General features: G+C 40.9%; 1 protein-coding gene and 1 long non-coding RNA gene across 2 annotated transcripts in view; one reads left to right on the top strand and one right to left on the bottom strand.

The window, feature by feature from the left end:
• Positions 1 to 1,789: 1,789 nt before the first annotated feature.
• Positions 1,790 to 9,207, bottom strand: SPINK1 (serine peptidase inhibitor Kazal type 1). The gene is made up of 4 exons (XM_032336246.1): positions 9,087 to 9,207; positions 7,762 to 7,793; positions 6,152 to 6,258; positions 1,790 to 1,914 (listed from the first exon to the last, which is right to left on the bottom strand). The coding sequence occupies exons 1-4, from the start codon at positions 9,139 to 9,141 to the stop codon at positions 1,869 to 1,871; spliced, it is 240 nt and encodes a 79-aa protein (XP_032192137.1). The 5' UTR covers positions 9,142 to 9,207; the 3' UTR covers positions 1,790 to 1,868.
• Positions 3,186 to 21,954, top strand: part of LOC116586382 — a 65,654-nt gene continuing 46,885 nt past the window's right edge. Inside the window, exons 1-2 of the long non-coding RNA XR_004284011.1 lie at positions 3,186 to 3,394; positions 6,476 to 6,595. This is a non-coding gene — a long non-coding RNA (uncharacterized LOC116586382). The remainder of the gene's footprint in view (positions 3,395 to 6,475; positions 6,596 to 21,954) is intronic.

Raw genomic sequence — 21,954 nt, 5'->3', positions numbered from 1 at the left:
TCTGGATATTGAAGGCCTGGTTACTATCAAGCCAAGGCCGTCTTTCCCTCTAATGAGGCGCTAACGTGAGGACAATTGGGAGTCTCCTGGTGGAATGTCACATACCTGCTATCAAGCGTCCTTGTTAGTGAGATTTAGGTGTAGAAGAAATTTAACTTTATTTACATTTCCTTCTACCTCAGCCTTCTTCAGTTTTGTTTATGGAGGGGAGGGCGACATCAGGGCTTGAGGAACTGAGTTGTTTGTCTCTGGAAATTGACCTATTGATAAGATAGCTGCTTTGTTGTAAGTCACTGGAACATTTGTAAACTGAGGGGGACTCCTGTCTTGCAGGATTGTGGTCTCTGCAAGTTAACTATTTCTTTTTCTTTTAGGGCAGCCAGGGGTGCCTGAGGAATGTCACACATAGTACCGAGGGGAGCGGGTGGAGAGGGGGTGCAAGGTGCCAGCTTTTGCTTTCTCCTCAGCCAGCCTTCTGCTCCCTCATCAGCTGGAGAGCTTGGCTTGGCATCTGTCAGGTCGGCAGCTCCAAAACTATGGCCAGGCTGCTTCTCTTTACCTTTTCACAGGTCAGAGAGAGAGGGAACACAAGAGAGGGCACTGGGTTTATCATGTATTGTTTCTCTTATGACCTTCCAGCTTCTTCTCTCCAGACCTGTAAAGTGGTCCAGAGCAGACACGATGATTTCTAGCATTCAGTGACTTAAGTTCTGTTTACTGTGGCTAAATTGTTTCGTATGAAGGGTGCCCTTCAAGTGTCCTCTAACATCCCCAGACGAGACTCAGGAAGCCATCTTGCATCCAGACCTTCCGTTAACGTGGTATCTGGCGAGCTGTTAGGCTCCAGTTTGGCTGAGTCACTCAGGAGACCACAGCATCCTCTAGTGGTCAGAGTTAAGCTTCCAGACGCGCGTACTCTAAACATGACGAGAAATTATCCTAACCTCAGGTGTCAGACAACTGTGTTGGGATGGGTTTTGATGCACCTGATACAGCTCAGGTTTTTTTTGGCCCCCTTCAAGTCTCCATTCTCACCTAGTTCTCCGTAAGGACTCAAGGATTCAAGCTGCTTTTCCCCCTCTTTTTTAGTGATTACAGACACTTTTTCTACTGAGGTACTTCTTATTTCTACCTTATTTGCTGTCCCTAAGCACATAGGTCTTTTAATATGAGGAAGTTACCTAACGTTTCTACAGAAGAAGTAGGCAAAGAATAATCCACCTGAGGTAATTGTGGTTTAGACGAAGCATTAGATTTTTGGGTCCACCCTGGAACAAAAACCTCACTCTGCTAACTTGTTTGCCCGTGCTGTTAGTGAGGTTACTGAACTTTTCTAAGTTGACTCACAAGATAAGGATAACCTTACAGGGTTATGGTGGCTCTCATACGGAGCCAAGTCAACTACACAGACCTCATACAACAGATGCTCCATTAAATCCCAAGGAAACCCTAAAGAATTTATTTCAGTCAGCGAAAGCTAGCAGATAACATGTTTCTGGACTGAGAGTTTTCCAAGTATTGTTCTGATGCTAGTTTAATTCTCCATGGGATTATTGTCCTCATGACCAGCTGGGTCCTGTCCTGTCAGTCAATAACTGTAATCACATTTCCTGAGATAGTCGTCAGTATGTGAAGAAGGGAATGGGGAAGGAAAAAGCATCATGACGGAAACCTTGTCCAAGATTTCAGAATGGCTATATTTTTTACAAAAAAATGAGTTTGTCTCAGTCACCTGACCCCAGTGTAATCAAATATACCTTTGAGGGTAAAGCATTCAGGAACAACAGGAAGTATTTAGATGCGTTTTATTCAACAGTCAGGCCTGCTAGGCATTGTGGTAACCACAGGTGATTTTAGAACCTTGGTTTTCAGCAAGGTCCAGATTTTTTAATGAAGACAGGGGTCTGACGCTTCCTGTAAAAGAGGTTAAACAGCGGATGAAAAAAGTGACTATGGGAAGAAAACAATGAAAAAACATCAGCTTTATTTAAAATAGAAAGGTTTCAGATTTTTATTCCCATTTCTCTGCCTTTCATTCATTTATTCATTCACTTATTCATTAATTCATCAAATATTCACAGACACTATTTCTTACATGCAATAAGGATACAAAAGAAAATAAAAATGTCTGCCTTTACACGTTTACAGATCTACTATGGGATTACAGTAAACCTCTGAAGTCAATCTCTAATTCATCGTTGCTTCTTTTTCTTCTACTCTTTGTTCTACCCACAAGGTTTCTATCTTAGCTGGTGCCTGGGCTACTACAGGATGTTCTAATCAACTGATCTTTTGCTTTAAAACTCTGGGGGTTAATACCTGTGGGATCTCACAGAAGGAAATCATGTCTATATCCTAACTGATAACTGCCAGGTCTGAGCATCCTCCCTTCCAGATAAAAACTTCTCTGCTCCCCAGGACACCACCTTTCCCAAACCAGTTTTCTGTTGTGTTAGCTAAATATTCCTAAATCCTGTAATTGTGCCTCATGAGGTTGTTTACAGAGCTCACTCTCACTCTCCTTTAATTTTTAAACCATCCCTTCCTTGAATATACTGGTTTATAGAAATTCTTCAATTTCTCTGTTTCTTGAGGACATCTGACTTCCATATATCTATGCATGTATTGATCTGGACCTTGATGATTTTCTTTTTTTTATTTATGTATTTGACAGAGAGAGACACAGCAAGAGAGGGAACACAAGTAGGGGGGCTGGGAGAGGGAGAAGCAGGCTTCCCGCTGGGCAAGGAGCCTGATGCAGGACTCAATTCCAGGACCCTGGGATCATGACCTGAGCCGAAGGCAGCCGCTTAATGACTGAGCCACCCAGGCATCCCGATGATTCTTCATTTTAAGAGTTTTTAATGTTTTGTTATTCCATAGGTATTATCCATTCATAATACTTATGTCTGAGTTGTTTAGCATACATAGCACAAACATCTAAACACAGTACACAGGTTGACTTACCTTCTATAGCTGTGTTGTCCATCCCTATTTAACTGTTTAAATTCACATCAGTGAAAGTTACATAATATTAAAAATTAAGTTTCTTAATTGTACTAGACACATTTTAAGCACTGGTGGCAAGGCTAGTGGCTTACATACTAGACAACAGAGTGATAGAACGTTTCCATCTTTGCAGAAAGTTCTACTAGAGAGTGCTGGCCTATAGAATGGAATTTTCCAGTACAGATTCCCGGAGAAGACACAAAGAGAAAAAAGTCCTTACTGACTATATCTGACAAGCACATAATGCTCAAGGAGATGCAAGCCTTTGTCCACCTATCTCAAAAAAACCCCAACATCTAGGGTCAGAGCCTGGCTCTAGTTAACTTGACAATGGATTTTGGGAGGCTCCTAATGGACAGTAGAAAGAAAGGTGGTATGGTGCATCGTAAGTATTTTACACTAGGAAAAGCCATACTTTCTCTCTAGACCTGTTTTCTTTTTCTTTTTTAAATCAATTAATTTGAGAGAGAGTGGAAGAAGGGGAAGTTGGGGAGGATCTTCAAGCAGATGCCCCTGCTGAGTGTGGAGCCCAACTTGGGTTCAGTCCCAAGACCCATGAGTTCCTGACCTGAGCCAAAACCAAGTTGGACATTCAACTCACTGAGCCACCCAAGCGCCCCTAGACTTGTTTTCTTATCTGAGAAATACAGGGAGAAAAGTTACGTTTTCTGGCATTCAAATGTTCTTCCCATATTAAATATTTTTGAAAAAATAAAATGAGTAAGCAGGACAGTGGGTTTTAAAGGCTAAGGGAGTGGGGTGGCTCAGCTGTATGCTCGTATTTTCCTAATATTTCATTTTAAGCATTGGGCCTTTTGTTTTTGGAACTTGGAAGTTTTCTATACCTCAAGGCTGTTTTACTGCTTCTCCTCCCCTTGGATGGAAATACGATGTTTCACCTTTATGTCATCAGCCTAGGTCATGAGAAAATTAACAAGTGTTTTCCAGTTCCTTTTACAAATCTTTATTGTAGCAATAAATTCACCATAAAGTAGAACACCTAACATTTGGGTCTTAAAACTTGAGGATATTAAATCTCTCTCCCTGGGGCCCTATTTCAACAATCCTTGCTAACACTCAGGATTTTCTGACGTAATTTAAAGTAAACCCAGAAGAGAGGTCATGTTATCGGGAATTTATACTATGGAATAATGGAAATGCGTGCAGTCATTTGAGTCTAAATCAAAGTCTTTAATGCTAAATCAGTTCTTAGAATAACTTAGAGTTTTCTAGGCTACTTGTGGAATCTCTTTTATTTGTTTTGATCATTCTACACCTTTCTTTAACCTGGGATGTCTTTGCGGTGCTACCAAAATTCTGAGCCCTCTTTAAATGACATCCTTTTCATGAATCCTTTCTTGACCCTTTCAGTACTAAGGAATCTGTCTCTCCTTCACTCTGGTAGTACTTTCCTCACACCTCATTTGATGGCACTTGTCCCAAGTTACCAGAAGCTGCCTTATTTGAACTTATGACCTATTTTCTTTTACTCAAAAGCACAAGGAAAGCAGAGGAAACCAGCATGATGCTGGGCACAAGTTAGGTTTTCAGGAGCAGAGGAAAATAGAAAATTTGTGGCAGATCTGCTTCTCTGAGGGCATGGATTTGATTCCCAGCATCTACCTGTGATCACTTCAGAAAATGAGATTCATTGAGGCTGGTTCTCATCTCCATAAATGAGAATGTTACAAAAGTATGTTTTTGGTCACCTGATCTATATAATTCATATTTGCATTTTTGAGGCTTTGGTATACACAGTCATTACCATCACCAAGAATGATTTTTTCAAGATTTTATTTTTAAGTAGTACCTACATCCCACGTGGGGCTCAGACTCACAACTGCAAGATCAGTCAAGAGTCACATGGTCTAGGGGCACTTGGGTGGCCCAGTGGGTTAAGCCTCTGCCTTCGGCTCAGGTCATGATCTCAGGGTCCTGGGGTATGGCCCCGCATCAGGCTCTCTGCTCAGTGGGGAGCCTGCTTCCCTCCCTCCCCCAATCTCTGCCTGCCTCTCTGCCTACTTGTGATCTCTCTCTCTGTCAAATAAGTAAATAAAATATATTTTTTTAAAAAGTCACATGGTCTAGGAACTGAGCCAGCCAGATGGCCCTGTGATTTTTTTTTTTCTTAAAGATTTTATTTCTTTGACACAGAGAGAGAGAGATCACAAGTAGGCAGAGAGGTAGGCGGGGTGGGGGGGGGGAGCAGGTTCCCCTCTGAGCAGAGAGCCCCATGTGGGGCTTGACCCCAGGACCCTGAGATCATGACCTGAGCCGAAGGCAGGGGCTTAACCCACTGGGCCACCCAGGCGCCCAGCTCTGTGATTTTTTAAAGGTATTTTGGGTGTCTTAGCTTTTTAAAAATCTAGACTATCTACTGATTTGCTATTAAAGCATGGGATTTTGTTATACAAGTGATTTTTGAAAAAATTCATTCAGAGAACCATTCAAACACTTTATTCCACTCTCTTTTCCTTAACACATTTATCTTACACTATGTTAATACCTTTCGCCCTTTTGTTCATATTTTTATTGGAGTGTCTCTCTCTCTCCCTTACATCCTAAACAAAGCCTCCAAACTTTTCAAAATCCTAGCAGGCATAATTAGTTTTTTTTAATATTGTGCTCTCTGAGTACTTTGCTCTTATTTCCACTGACTACGTTGCAGTTAGCATTGAGTGTAACCAAATCGAGACTTGAAACATGCTGGGCTTCTTCTGTATCTCACAAATACTTGGTCTGACTTTAAAGCACAGTTGAAACAGCAAGGATTTGGACCCATGTCTGTCTGTCACTGCAAGTTACTTAAGCTCAGTCTCAATTTCTTCATGTTTATAACGAGCTTAGTATTCTCTGCCTCAGAGATTTGTGAATATTCAATGCCTTGCCCCATGCCTGACACAGTAAGTGTTGCTTTCTGTCGTATCACACACACATAAACATCTCTGTAGATAATCATACCAGATATGTAATGAGAAGAAGAGATTGAGAATTATTTTTGGAAAGATGAGATGTTTTGTTTCTCTCATGGTAAGATTAATATTATTGGTAAATTGACTGGAACTTAGAGGGATAAGATACATGAAAATTTGAAGACAACTAGCTTAAAACTATGTTTTAAGACATTTGAGTTTGTACTCACTTATTTTGAACACATAACACACATTCATTAGAATACGTTTCTCCATCAGTCCCACAGACAGGATCATAGATCTTGGTACATGCATTTGTTTCAGTGTTACATTTAGCCTAAAAATGGAATTAAACAGAATTATTTTCCATCATTTAACTTTCTTTGAGTTTATAGTGAAATCTCTGAAATGGTTTTCACTTCCTTGGAGTGGTCAGCTTAAAGATGGAAGTATGGTTGTGGGCGTGACAGTAGTGATACTGAGTGTTTGAAAGGAAGAAGCCAAGGTTTGGAATCAGAATGCCTGATTGCATGTAATGCCTCTGCCATTTACAGACTGTGAGACGCTGGCAAATCTCCTTGTGTCTCCAACCCTCGGTCACTTCATCAGCACAATGGGGAGGATATTATCACTTCCACACCTGTCTCCTGGTGGCATCATGAGGTTTAAATAAGGTGAGTGACATCATGTTCAAGTTTGCGATGACGGCAGATCAATGATGGTTCCTCTCAGGTCAGCCACACTGTGGGCATGTCTTCCTTGCACACTGTGGTCCATTCACACTGCCCTTCTCTTAATCATGTGACAACACCATGTGCTTTCTGCCCTGGGAGCCCTTGCACAGGCTGTTTCCTGGACATCAGTAAGAACTTGTAGTTACGGAATGGCTGTTATAGGTCAGGCACTTTCCTAAGTGCGTTTATTTATTACTTTATTTAAATCTTACAATTATCCTCTGAATTTTTTATTATACTCTTCTTCCAATGAAGACAGTGAAGCACAAAGAGATTAAGTCACCCAAGGCTACACAGCTGGTAATTCCAGATCCAGGATTCAGACCCACTTTGTCTAGGTCCTGAGCTTTGGCTCATACCCACTTCAGCCTGCTACTCCTATCTATTGGTTATATTTGGTGACATTCACTTACCCTTCATGGCTCAGAATATATCTCACTTAGGGGCACATTCTGTGATCTAACCAGGCTTGGTTCCAGATGGTACCAGAATTTCTTAAAACCCTTATCATTAGTGTAATAATTTATTCACTCATCCTTTTGGTTTGCCATCTATCTCCTCACTAGATATAAATGAAAAGGGACATTTCCTCCTCTGATCTTCAAATTTACTGCAGTTAATAAATTTATAAACACAGAACCAAAAAAAGAAAAATTAGGTATAGAATGTTTTTCTAGAGGAAGAACATAGTTTATTATTTTCTTTTGCTCATTAAAAATTAGAGCTCAACTTGGGGGTTGGGAGAGTTTTATGCCAACATGGTCAAACTGGCTGAAAGGAGGAAGGGCTCCTTGGAGGGAAGTTAAGAAGAGTGCCACCCCAAATCCTTGCCCTACCAGATAGCCTCAGAACGTTCAGAATGCTTCCACAGCAAACATTATATGACGATGTAGAAATTGCCTGGGTATTGGTGCGTTTGTCCTTCAGCATAAGCCCTGTGGGGGCACTGCTGTTACTCTCCATACTTTGCAGGTTAAGCCTCACTAGTACCCCATATCCATCCTGACTTCAGGTGAAACTGAAATGTCACAGCTTGACTGTGCTTTGAGTGGAGCAAACAGCTCTAGCCTGACAGACAAAAAAAAAAAGTACAGAATATTCCTTACCTCTCTTCCCTCCAAGCCAGCTCTGGTGTTGCCTAGAAAACATGAATGAGACACAGGGGGTCAGGTACTAAGTGGGAGAAGCCAGATCTGCTCTTACTTAGAATCATCCACTTCCATTGAATACTATGACTTCTTTGCTGGCTTCTTCTGCTCCTCTCACCCACCATGTTCTTACTCTTCCGCTTTTTCTTCTTCTTCTTCTTCTTTTTTTTTTTTTTTTTTAAAGATTTATTTATTTGAGAGAGAGAGAGCATGAGCAGGGGAATGGACATAAGGAGAGGGAGAGAATCCTTGAGTAGACATCCTGCTGAACACGGAGCCTGACACAGGGCAAGACCAGGACCTGAGCCTAATTCAAGGGTCAGACGCTCAACTGACTGAACCACCCAGGCACCCTACCCCATCTCTTCTTGTTTCTGCCTTCTCTCAAGGACATCTCACTGGTGTCCAATAACTCCCTGCCTGCTGAAGTCTCAAGAAAATGAAGCAGAAGTTTGATTAGGATCAAAGTATCTCAATTGGCCATTTCATGAAAGTTCATCATTTCTTTGAAAATAGAAGTCATTTACTTACTGCTTGAGATGTGTCAAGCACAGAGCAAATACCTTCTGAATGTTCACTGCCTTCTCGCAACTGGTTACTAAACCTTTGGTCTTATAATTAGTGATGTAAGAAGTGTCAGTATCTTTAACTCAGTTTATAGATGAAGATGTGGAGAATTTATATGAAAATTTATGAAACAGTTACCACCAGCACCAACCAGATCTCCTGACACAAAACTTACTTGCAATTACATGTAAGTCGTCTTTAGTAAGTAATGTTAAAAATAGAGCTACTTTGACATCTCACCATCAGTCCCCAAAGAGCTCTTTCCCTCTGTTAGATTACACTGATTATTAGTCCAATTCACATTTCTTGAATTTACAGATAGATGCTTAAAATTGCCGTATTGCATTCTCTAGAAAATTACAAGTCTACTGACACTATATAGGGGTGGTGATTTTGGATGAGCTCATTGAAGAGAAGAGGAACTAACTTGATAGCATTTAAAGGAAGAAACGTTGGTGAGATTTGATTATGATACCGACAATTTCTGAGGTGATGTAGATAAAGTGGTAGCTCTTCCTAAGTCAGTTTTATGAGAAGCAACAAGGCACCTCTGGTCTTGAAGAAGTCCTCTAGAATAGGTCCCTGACATTATTTCATTTCATTGGGACCAAAAGATCTGTCCAAGACGAGACTCTAAGTCTAGAATGTAATGAGATCAGTAATGCAACACGTCAGAAGGGTTTTACTCAAATCAGAAAATATGCAAAGGCACCTACCAGATAAACTCAACAGGGCCAAAGCACTAAGAAGAAAGATGCTTGTTACCTTCATGGTGAAAGTTCGGTATTCAGAGCTCAGTCGAAAACTGCATTGAACTTACCACTTCTCTTCAGAACCCTGGGATGGGAAGGGTTATATAGTTAGGCTGGCCTTCCAGACGCCACCTCCTGCCCTGTCACAGGTCTTTGGTTATTGATTGACTCTGTAGCATAGCCTGGCCCCAAGTTCCAGGAATGTCACTTTCGTAAAAAAGGTAAAAGAAACAGCACAGGCCTGCAATGTGCCAGGCCAAGATTCTGTCAGAAAAGTTCTGGTGGTTGGTTAGTTGGTTCTCCCCTTAACTTCCTCTATGACTGTGGGGAGCCCCAGTGGTCTCATCCATAAGGTAAACTCAAAGGTCGCCTGTGCTCTTTAGCTCTGGATATATAAAGAGGTGTGGATATCCAAAAATTGCTTTCTATTATTTCTTCTTTTCATTCAGCTTTTCCCTGTTTTCTTTTTTAAAGATTTTATTTATTTACTTGTCAGAGAAAGAGATCAAGAGAGCACGCACAAGCAGGGAGAAGAGCAGGCAGAGGGAGAAGCAGGCTCCCCACTGAGCAAGGAGCCTGATGTGGGACTTGATCCTAGGACCTTGGGATCATGACCTGAGCCAAAGGCAGACGCTTAACTGACTGAGCCACCCAGGCATCCCTAGCTTTTCCCTCTTTTATTCTTCTCTTTTCTTATGTTCTGTCACTCATTCACAAATCCCAGTGTTGCTGACCGAGAGACAGGGTAGAGTTGGAGAGGGCTTAGGTCCCTAAGGTGTGTATGTGTGTTCTGGGGCTAGATCTGCTTGCCAGACACTTACTAGATCTGTGTTCTTGGACAGGTGGTTCATTCGAGCTGTGCCTCACTTTATTCATCTGAGATCTGAAAAAATAATAGCATTTAACTCAAAGTGTTTATCTTTCATTCAAGCACAAATATTGTTTCTACCTGTGTAGAACAATATTTGGGAGATGGTTCTCCCTTCTCTCTTGTGTTTCTGCCTATCTTGTGAGGAGAAGCACTGACTGCCTGTGACTCAGTTGCTCTTTTCAAGAGTTTGTACAACAAATGGACTTGGAAGGTGGAATAGTGTTTCTCTCTGGAGCAAAGAGATAAAGATAGTATCTCTCACCAGTGCAAAGGTAAGGTGGGCATGGATTAGGGATTTTTAAGAAGCATGGCATCCTTCTTGTGGAGCACAGTACACTTTTTCTGTAGGTACCCCTTGGTCTTCCTCTTGTCACCCTGTAGAAATTGGGGCTTGGGAAACCAGATGACATTGGCATTTTGGCTCTTGTAATTGAATAATTAAGTCCCTTGTCTCTGTCTCAGCAGCTTGTGTCTTTTGCCAGCATCCCTCTAACTGTGGTAGGCTAACTTGTTAGCTTCCAGGTAGGGTAAATCTCAGATCTTCCCTAGTCTTGAACTGTGCTCATGTCTGGAGATACATCAGTGAGTAAAAATGGCAGTCCCTGCCCTCGTGGAGCCTCCATTTTATTTTATTTTATTTTTTAATTTTAAAAAAATTGTAAAAAGATTTTATTTATTCATTTGACAGAGATCACAAGTAGGCAGAGAAGCAGGCAGGGGGTGGGGGAAGCAGGCTCCCGCTGAGCAGAGAGCCTGATGTGGGGCTCGATCCGAGGACCCTAGAATCATGACCCGAGCTGAAGGCAGAGGCTTTAACCCACTGAGCCACCAAGGCGCCCCTCCATTGCATTTTATTTGGGGGAGACAGGCAATAAGAAAGTCATCTGATGGGACGCCTGGGTGGCTCAGTTGGTTGGGCAGCTGCCTTCGGCTCGGGTCATGATCCCAGCGTCCTGGGATCGAGTCCCGCATCGGGCTCCTTGCTCAGCAGGGAGCCTGCTTCTCCCTCTGCCTCTGCTTGCCATTCCGTCTGCCTGTGCTCGCTCTCTCCCTCTCTCTCTCTGACAAATAAATAAAATCTTAAAAAAAAAAAAAAAGAAAGTCATCTGATAATTATAAAGCATATCAGATTATGATAAATATTATGGAGAAAAAGGATAAGGGTGCTGGAGGATTGGGAGAGAGTTGTTATAGATTGGCAGAGAAGACCTTGCTGATTAAGTCACGTTTGAACAGAAACATGAAGGAAGTGAAGAACTGAACCATGCAGATATCCAAGAACAGGTACTCCAGGCAGAGAGAACAGCAAGGGCAAAGGCAAAAACTTGCTTGATCTGTTTGACAAACATCTAGGGCGATGGGTAATCTGTCTGGAGCACAGTGATGGAAGGACATCCATCAAGGATGGCAGGGAGGTGAAGGAAGCAGTGAGGTCTGAGTGGTAAAGGCTGTGTAGGCTGTAGTAAGGACTTTAATTTGGAAGCAAAGGGAAAGCTGTGAAAGAGCTGTGGTACAGGAATAACACGATACGGCATACATTGTAAAAGGTTATTTTACCTTTTTAAGAGAATAAACTTGAAGATAAGGACAGCCGCAGGAAAACCAACTGCTGGGCTCTTACACTCATCCATCCAAGAGCTGATAATGGGAGTGGAAGAAAGAGGTTGGCTCTGTAGTTCATGCGAACTTAATACATGTAAAGTGTTTACAACAGTTTCGGCACATGGTAAACACTTAGAAATATTACCCATCACTAGAATTTCATTGTTGTTATTTTTTCAGGATTTATAATGCTGTTCCATCTAACTGGAATGTTTTTCTTTACCGTTATGCATGAATGAATTCTTCCTCTGTCTTTAAGGTTCACTTCAAATGTTGTTTCTTATTGGAAAACTTCTGCTCCTCCTGGGCTGCCCTAGTGTTTTTAATGTGGTTGAATGCAACACATAACACATTGTTGAAACTGTGTATGATGGGTTCCCCCATCTTCCATTTATGCTTCAACCTTCACCATCCTAGCTTCCTCTTGCCTCTCTATGCTGCTGAACTTGCTTGTTTTGGTCCCTGATTCAAATCAGTTAATTCCATGGACAATTTTTCAGAACTCATAGCCTCTAATTCTTCACACGTGATCACACTCAATATCATTTCTTTTCTTTTAGGTTTATTTATTTGAGAGAGGGAGAGAGAGGGAAGGACGTGGGGTGGGGGGAGGCAGAGGGAGAGGGATAAGCAGACTCCCCACTGAGTGTGGAGCCCAAGGCGGGGTTGGATCCCAGGCCCGGAGATCATGACCTGAGCCAAAATCAAGAGTCAGATGCTTAACCTACTGTGCCATCCTGGCATCTCTCAATATAATTTCTTTTCTTGGGTTTCATGACTGCACAGTCCTCTGTATTTCCCCATACCTTCTTCATTCTCATCATCTCCATCCTCCTCATTGACTCCTCTTCCTCTAATGAGTGAAGACTTGGAGTTTTTCAAGTCTTTGTGCCCTATTCATGTCTCAATTTCATTTTCCTTAGGTGAACTCTTTCATTCACATCATTTAAATTCTATCTTTATAAAATCCCCAGATATGTATATATTTCCTAGATCTGCCCTTGGGATCTTTAGACCAGATATTAAGAGCCTTCTCAACTCTTTGGACATCCTATGGGAACACCAGATGTGATATGTCCCGTACTACTGCTTTGATCACTTAACCACAAACGTTTTTCTCTTCAGTCTCCCCTTTGCTTCTCTGCCTTCCAACAGGTTGGTTAAGCCAAAATCTAAGTGTTCCCCTCACCGCCCCTGTCGGGGATCGCCTCCGGCTGGGAAAGTCCCCACCATTACAAGATGGCGCTTGGCTCACTGCCAGCAAAATACACTGCGAGTAAACAACGAACTTTCTGGTGAAGCCTGCCTAAAGGAGGACATAGTCATTGGCTGTTTCAAATTTAATCAGCATAGTAACAAGACTCTCATTGGCTCTCCCCATTGCTTGGCCCCTTATTGGTCACCCTGCTGCATATAAGCTAAGGAAGTTGACGAAATAAGGGGAATGAAGCATTAACACCGAACCAGGCTTCTTGTCGTCCTTGTGGGTCGAGGGTGATATGCCCCCTTTTGCCCTTACCTTGTACTACCTCCCAAACTTAATTTGTTACCAAGTTCTCTTCTTTTTTTTTTTTTTTTAAAGATTTTATTTACTTACTTGACACAGAGAGAGCACAAGCAGGTAGAACAGCAGGCAGGGGGAGAGGGAGAAGCAGGCATTTCGTGGAGGAGAGAGCCCGATGTGGGACTTGATCCCGGGAATCTGGGATCATGACCTGAGCCGAAGGCAGACGCCCAACTGACTGAGCCACCCAGGTGCCCCAAGTTCTCTTCTTGAATCTGTATCCAAAATAACCACAATGCTGAAAGCTTCTCATCATTTTATGCTGACATATCAAAGATGATGGCATCATTGTCTGTGTCCCTCCCTGAGGATAAATTTGGACCTGGGAAATTCTTGAACTTTTAAAGTCCCCTTTGGCTTTCTGAAGTTTCCTTCAAGACAGTATCTACAGTTATTTCTTCCTCAGCTGCTCTCCACAGGAAAAAAAAAAAAAAAAAAAAGATAGGTTTTAGGTTTTAACCTCCAAAACTCAGGCTAAATATAATTTTCTCATGGAGCTGCTTTCCAAGTAGTTTCTTATTCTGTTCTGCATGCATGCTAGGGCTTGTTATATTATTCCCTGATACACTGCATCACACTTAAATTTTATTCTGTGGCTGTTTATATGATTATTATGTAATATCCCTTTCCCTTTAGGGAGAAAATATGGTTGCTTTTTAATTGCAGTACCTCACCAAGTGCCTGGTAAATAGAAAGTTCTGAATAAATATTTGCAGAAAACATGAATAAAGTAATATATAAGCATATGCTTCTTTTCTTGAAGGCCTAGATCTATGCCTTGTTATTTCTGTGTTTCTTGCCTGCCACAGAAGAGTCCCTTATTGGGTCACTTAGTCTTACTCATTTAGCCGTCATTATAATTCAGATACCCACTGAGTTCCTCATATTTAAAAGCCCTGGCCTGACTGCCAGGGAAATAGATTTTAATTTCTGTGTTTATGGAGTTTAGGCTAAGCATTGATGGATACAGGTTGAATGAGTAAAATTTTTTTTCTTTTCATAATTTAAATAGCAGTTTGGTTGACAGTAAGAAGTTTCTAATAGCCACTGTAAGGGGAGTTAATATTTGAGAGGAGGTTTTTTTCGTTGGCTTCGTAAGCAGTCGGAGGAGAAAAGAATTGGCTAGCATCTCGTTGCAGGAACTCTTTAGGTAATAATACCAGCAGTGATAACATTCAGATTTAGACCTGTCTCATGCCAAACCCCAAGCTCTTTGCCTTGATTTTTAAACATTTTTGATTGTATATCCGAGGCAAAAAATAAATTTTGTGTTATAGCCTACATATGTGTAGACAAATAAAATTGTTAAGAAACAAAATGTAGGGGCGCCTGGGTGGCTCAGTGGGTTAAAGCCTCTGCCTTCGGCTCTGGTCATGGTCTCAGGGTCCTGGGATCAGGCCCCACATCGGGCCCTCTGCTCGGCAGGGAGCCTGCTTCCTCCTCTCTCTCTGCCTGCCTCTCTGCCTACTTGTGATCTCTGTCTGTCAAATAAATAAATCTTAAAAAAAAAAAGAAAGAAAGAAACAGAACATAGCCTTATTATATGGGATGACTCTTGATGCCTTTTATTCTCTTCTGTCTCATAATTCACCAATTCTGACTTGCATTTTGAAAATGCTTAAGTATAGTAATATCCTGTGCCCTCATACAATCTTGTTTTCTTAATTGCTATGAAAGTAGGATAAAATTCTAGTTAGAGACTAGTCCTAAAACTGTAATAGGAAGTGGCTCTTTGAAGGCGGCAAGTTGAAGAGGACATGAAGAGAGACATCTGGCGGCAATTACAAGCCTACCCTTTCACCTGTGATGTGATTCTAGTTGAATCTTCAACTACAAAAAATGTGTGTCATGATATATTCATTTGGTGTGAAAAATAAATGTAGGAAAGCAAATAAATACTGTGCAAAAATATCCTCCATTTCCCCTGGAATAATCATTATTGGCAGGTAATGACATGAGCCTTCCACGGATTGGAAATGAATGGATCATATATTAAAGCTTTTTCTGATCACTGTCTTGATAGAATAAATATTGTTTGCCCTAAGGGATGAGATGGGTAGGCATTGGCTGTAACAACTCTTCTGCCCTGCTAGACTGTAGTCATATTTAGTGTGTCTGCATGGCCTAGCCTTGTGTAAAGCTCTCCATCTGTCTTCTTTTCTTCCCTGGGGACATATTTGTGTGTGCATGTCTTCAGGGACTCAGCAAACACACTGTGACCTACTCCCCTCAGTTTCAAGGACTAATTATTCACCTGAATAAAGAGTGATGACAAAACTTGAGAGACCTGTTCTCATGGTTGCTGATAAGACTTGCTGGAATGGGGATGTTGCTTGAGCACCTGTTGATTTTCACATCCTGGGCCCAAGGTTTGACTGGTAAGAAAAATGACAGAAACTAATATATTTAGCCTGAGATGTGAAGATCTCTGACTTAACTATATCTTAACTCTTCTGTCTTATTTTTCATTATTCGCGGAACCTCATGACTTTTTTTTTTGAGAGATAGAGAGCACAGGCACAGGGTGGGAAAGGGGAGAGGGAGAGAGTGAATATTAAGCATGCTCCAAGCCCAGCACAGAGCTTAGCTCCTGACTCCATGATCTCCGAAGGCTGAGATCATGACCTGAGCCAAGATCAGGAGTTAGATGCTTAACCACCTGAGCCGTGCAGGTACCACCTGGGTTGTTGAGGTCTATCATCTCTCTAGTGGTCTCTTGTTTGTTTGTTTTTAAAGATTTTATTCATTCATTTGAGAGAGAGAGGACGAGCAGGGGGAGGTACAGAAGGAGAGAGAGAGAAGCAGACCTCCTGCTGAGCAGGGAGCCTGACTCAGTGCTCCATCCCAGGATCCTGAGATCACTACCTGAGTGGTAGTGGGGGGTTAGAAGGAGAGGGAGCCTGAAGTGGAGCTCAATCCCAAGACCCTGGGTTCATGGCCTGAGCCAGCTGAAGGCAGACGCTTAGCTGACTGAGTGACCCAAGCACCCTGTTTTTTCCACAATTTTATTCAGTTATAATTGACATATGTCACTGTATAAGTTTAAGACACACAGCACGATGGTTTGATTTACACATACTGTGAAATAGTTACCACAGTAGGGTCAGTTAGCAACCATTTCATCATATAGATACAAGAAAAAGAAAAGAAAGAAGAAAAGATTAAAGGAGGAAAATGTTCTCCTTGCGATGAGAACTCTCAGGATTTATTCTAACACATTCCTCTGTAACTGGAGGTTTGTACCTTTTCACCATCTTTCTCCAATTCCCCCAACCTGCGTTCCCTACCTGAGGTAACCACAAGTCTGATTTCTTTCTCTGTGTATTTGTTTTCTTGTTTTTCAGTTTGTTTGTTTGTTTTGACTCCACATGTGAGTGACATCGTAAGATATTTGTCCTGTGTCTGACTGATGTCACTTAGCTGTAATGCCTTCAAGGTTCATTCATATTGTTGCAGATGGTGGGATTTCCTCATTTTCTATGGCTGAGTACTATTCCATGGTGTGTGTATATATATACATACATGTATACCACATGTATATCCCAGTTCCTTATCCGTTCATCCTTCAGTGGATGCTCACTTAGGTTGTTTCTGTGTCTTGGCTATTGTAAATAATGCTGCCATGAACATGAGGGTGCAGATATCTTTTCTAGTTAATGTTTCGTAAGTCTTTGGGTAAATACCCAGAAGTGCAATTGCTGGATCATACGGAAGCTCTGTTTTTAATTTTTTGGAGATCCTTCATGCTATTTCCCATGGCGGCTACACCAATTTACTATCCCACTAACAGTGCCCAAAGGTTCCCTTTCCTCCACATCCCTGCCAGCATTTAGTATCTCTGTTTTTTTGTGGATGGCTGTATTGCTGGCATGCGGTGATACTGCACTATGGTTTTCATTTGTATTTCCCTAATGACAGGTGATGTTGAGCATATTTTCATGGACATTTGCAGAAATGTCTATTCACTAAGAAATGTCTTTATGCCTTTTTAAACTGGGTTATCTGGGTTTTTGCTACTGAGTTGCATGAATTCTTTGTACATTTTGAATATTGACCCTTTAATAGATGGTTTGTAAAGATTTATAATATTGTAAATATTTGTAAAAAGAAAAATTGTCTTTTCACTGTGCAGAAGCTTTTTAGTTTGATGTAGTCCCATTTATCTACTTATTTTTGTTTTGTTGCTTGTGCCTTAGGTGTCACATCCAAAAACTTATTACCAAGAGCCTTGTCAAGGAACTATGTTCCTATGTTTTATTCTAGGAGTTTCATGGCTTCAGTCTTACAGTTAAGTCTTTATTCTATTTTGAGTTCATTTTTGTGAGTGATGTAAGATCCACTGGGGCCAGTTTCATTCTTTTACATGTGAATATCCAATTATTCCAGCACCATTTTTTGAAAAGATTGCATACTGAACTTTTTATCTGATGGGGTTTTCTCTCTGTGTGTGTATATACATATATATACACACACACACAGAAAAAAAGTGTGTATATACACATATGTATACTGCTATATGCACAGTATATGCAGCCTTCCCCTGTATGATTCTTTTTTTTTTTTTTAAGATTTTATTTATTTATTTGACAGAGAGAGATCACAAGTAGGCAGAGAGGCAGGCAGAGAGAGAGAGGAGGAAGCAGGCTCCCTGCTGAGTAGAGAGCCCGATGCGGGACTCGATCTCAGGACCCTGAGATCATGACCTGAGCCGAAGGCAGCGGCTTAACCCACTGAGCCACCCAGGCGCCCCTCCCCTATATGATTCTTGTCTTTGCTATTGGATGATGTTTCTTGACTTTGTAGAGGGCCATTCTTTGGCTTTGGAAAATCCACCCTAACCTGTCTATTGGACCACTTTGGCCTCATTGAAGTAGGTCTTTAATAACTGCTAGTGAATCTAGCTGGAGTTGAACTATCTTCTCTTTCTTGCACTTGCTTTTTTGGTAGTAAAGTTTTGGTAGAATGTTGAAAATAGTGGAGGTGAGCGCTTGGAGTTTAGGTGTCAGTGAGGTACTGAAATTAGAGGTTCCTCATGATTCCAGTAACAGCATTGTCACAAACATGTCATAGTTAACCTTAGGAAATGTACATACTATTTTATTATCAACACAGCTTTAAGGCGAAATAAATGTCAGGTGGCAACATGCCTTTCCAAGATTTGCAATTGTTCTCTAGAATAACTATGTTCCTCACAGGTCTAAGAGGGAGAACTGTCATCTGTTCCAACTTTAACTCTTGTGTTTAAATCTCACCTATTAGTGGGCATCTAGTCAATGCTTAAATCCTTCAGGTGATAGATCAGGATCAGAAGTTGTTTATATGGTGCTGAAACCTGTCTTGGGGTTTTGATTTATTTATCCTAGTGCTTGACTTCAGAAAAATTCTACTTGATTATCTCCATGATCCTCCTTCAAATGTTTGTTAATAACAACTATAGTCCACTTTAAATTTTCTTTCTGTGAAATAATCTGGTCCATCAACTACTTCTCATTTGGTAGTACCTCAGGTTTTCCCCCCTCAGCATGTCTCCATTTTGTCTTTCTGCTTTTGAGCGTGAACTGCCTGGAAGGCTACTCCAGGACAGTCAGATGACCACAGTGGTCTAAGGTCTGCTACCCTCTCCCCTACCTCCCCATCTCCACTCACACAACACACAAAACTAATGTCCAAAATCTTTTTTTAATTATCTTCTGACTCAAAGCTGTACTTTCACTTCATCACACAAAATGTAAGCACTACTTTCCCTGCCTCATACGATGCTGCTGAGTTTCTTCTCTTGCATCTGTCCTTTTGTTGACACTCAGCTTCTTCAGGATAAGCCAGATGGGGAAGCACCTCAACCTTACTGCTTTCAGAGCACATTGAAATTTTATATTTCATTCAACAGATACATGAATAAACTTATTACATGTTAGAAGTTGGCAGAAGGGATATGTAGAATTCATTTGAAGTGGGTTAGAAAGTGAACAAAATGTGAGGAGATGGAGACAAAGAACAACATCTATTTCAAGAAGTTTTGCTCTGAAGAGAGTGAGAAATAAGAGTCATTGCTGCATGTGGACATGGGGTTAAAAAGAATTTTAAGGTGGGACATGATGTGCTTCAAACAAAGGCTTATGAAGTCAGGCCCATTCTAAATACTTTATTTTTCCTGAAGACTCAAAATCATGAGTTCCTTTAATCATTCATCAGAGTGGCAAGAAAATAATGTCATAGACACTCCTTAGAGCTTTCCAGTATTCCACACACAAAAAAAACAGGTGATGAGTTTCCATTGTTGGGGTAGTAAAGGAAGAAAAGAGCTTGAGAACATGTATTTTTGAATATAGGACTGCTAAGAAATATCAAAAGCAACTGTGGAGCTCAAGAGGGAAATTTCTCCCAGCATTAGGGATCCAAATAGTGAATTTCCAAAAAACAGTTACTGAAGAAGCATGTTTCAGTATCCTGTGAAGATGGTCTTCCCTGCCTGGGCTGCACCTGTGGGTCCATAGGGAGAATAATGCGACCTCGCTAGGCAGATGGAGTTGCTCCTTTCTCTCTGCAAACCCTGCATGTATGCATGCTTCTAGTATAAAAGGTTAAACTGGGAATTCTAATTTTTTCACTTTTTTATCTTTCTTCTCTACTAAACTGCTAGAAGTCATAACCTTTTGGTTTTCATCCTGAGAGTCAAGCACACTGTTCAATCTAAAGGTACCTGATAACCACTAAATTCTAGTCATGAACAAATACTATACTATATGTTAACTAACTAGAATTTAAATAAAAACTTGAAACCAAAAAGAAGGCACTTGATAAAATGGGAAAAATCCATTCCCCCCAAGCATTTGAGGGCATAGTAGATTTAGTAAATATACAAAGAAATGGTGGAAGAGATAACATCACATACCAGACAACAAAATACTGTAAAACTACACCTTAGAATGTGCAGCAATGTTAGCCTTTAGAGCTACTCTTATGCAAAGTCTTTCTTGGTCTGTTTCCCTCCAAGCTAGGGACTAGTCTGCAAATATTTGGTTGCACGTTTTCCTTCTTCCTCTTTCCTACCCCCTCCACTCATGAATAAAACAGCCAGTTTCTTTCCTTTTCTAAAGCAGAGCCAGATGACACGTAGGTCTTCGATACCATACCCAGAACATTTTTTCCAGGGTCTTTTTCCAACAAAGACAGAACTTTCCCCAGGATAAATTCTGGTACCACCTGTTAAGTTAATAACATTTTCAGCACATTACATAATAATTGAAAGCCCAGTCTTCAGAGAACAGCAGACCTAATTTCAAATCTACCTGTGTGACTTTGAGTGAAACTTCACATTTATGATTCTCAGTTTTTAGTCTTTTCTCTAAAATCCCTGCTGCTGATGTGTTTTGGAATTCAGATGTTTTCTTAATTTTAGAAAGGTCATATGATGCCGTACTGTTTATTACAGAAAGCTCCATGGTGTCTAGGGTAGCACTGTTTGCTCAAACGCACTAGTAATTTTGCAGCAAAACAGATGATATAAAGAAAATAAATAGCCTTTGAGTCGTCTCCTGATAGGTTTTGCGGTCAAATGAGTTACAAAATAAACAAAATAAACAAAACAAAAACTTCTGTGGAGTGTGGAATGATGAATTAGGGACTGTGGACCTATATCTACTTCATGGGCTTGTCACAAGGCATAAAGAGGATAATGTATGTCAAGCTCATAGCTCAGACCGTGACACTAAAGGTTTAATACATGGTTTTTATTACCACTGCTGCCCTATTTCAGCACATGTTAAACTTAGGATCAACTTCCTGCCCTTTCTCTTTCCTCTTATTGGTAAAATCTTTCCATACTGTGTATTTAATTTATAGGAAACTTCCAAACTGCTGTTACATTACATTTTTTAGTTAGTTTGTTTGTTTTGCTTTTTTTGTTTTATTTATTTATTTATTTTAAAAAGATTTTATTTATTTATTTTACAGAGAGAGAGAGAGATCACAAGTAAGCAGAGGGGCAGGCAGAGAGAGAAGGGGAAGCAGGCTCCCTGCTGAGCAGAGAGCCAGGACCCTGAGATCATGACCTGAGCCAAAGGCAGCAGCTTAACCCACTGAGCCACCCAGGCACCCCTTGTTTTGTTTTTTAGAAGGAGTAAGCCTGCAGTGTTGCAGACCACCTCTGTTAGACGCAGCACAGTTGTGAACATCTCCCATTCTTGCTTCCTTGTTGACAGAGCCCTGAGTCTCCCTTTCTAGCAGCTTTACCTTCTCTCAGACTGGCAGTGGTTCCTTTCCAGGAATGATTAACTAAAAGTTGAAACAGGGGAGAAGGAAGCATTCCAGTTGGCAAATATAAATGTTTACCAAGAGAAAAGAAAATATTTTTATGACATATGGGAAAAAAGAAAAAATTTTATAGCCAAAGGTAGAAGCCTGTATTTGGGCACAAAAAACAAATATGCAACTAACCACATTTCAAATAAGGAAATAATAAGATGGGTATGAAACAAACATAGCAAGAGGAAGAGGATGCCCAGAACGTTAAAATAAATGGAATGAATTTTGATTTCTGACCCTATGGCTCCTTTTAAAAATTATTTGTTTATTTTTTAAAAAATTTTATAATTTTTTTTTTAAGATTTATTTATTGGACAGAAAGAGATCACAAGTAGGGAGAGAGGCAGGCGAGGGGGTGGGGGAAAGCAGGCTCCTTGCTGAGCAGAGAGCCCCATGCAGGGCTTGATCTCAGGACCCTGAGATCATGACCTGAGCTGAAGGCAGAGGCTTAACCCACTGAGCCACCTAGGCGCCCCCGTGTGGCTCTTTTT

Source organism: Mustela erminea, chromosome 3 (assembly GCF_009829155.1).
Source record: "Mustela erminea isolate mMusErm1 chromosome 3, mMusErm1.Pri, whole genome shotgun sequence".
Taxonomy (NCBI): Eukaryota; Metazoa; Chordata; class Mammalia; order Carnivora; family Mustelidae; genus Mustela; species Mustela erminea.
Note: the sequence above shows the minus strand (reverse complement) of the source record. Positions and strands in the feature narration are given on the sequence as shown.

What these genes read in the sequence shown, in the direction of transcription:
- SPINK1 (XM_032336246.1), bottom strand. Translation starts at nt 9,141, where the DNA reads ATGAAGGTAACAAGCATCTTTCTTCTTAGTGCTTTGGCCCTGTTGAGT. An exon ending in CTGGCTTGGAGGGAAGAGAG is followed by an intron (nt 6,259 to 7,761) that starts GTAAGGAATATT and finishes TTCCATTTTTAG; the next exon opens with GCTAAATGTAACACTGAAAC. An exon ending in GTGTTATGTGTTCAAAATAA is followed by an intron (nt 1,915 to 6,151) that starts GTGAGTACAAAC and finishes CCTCTTTTACAG; the next exon opens with GAAGCGTCAGACCCCTGTCT.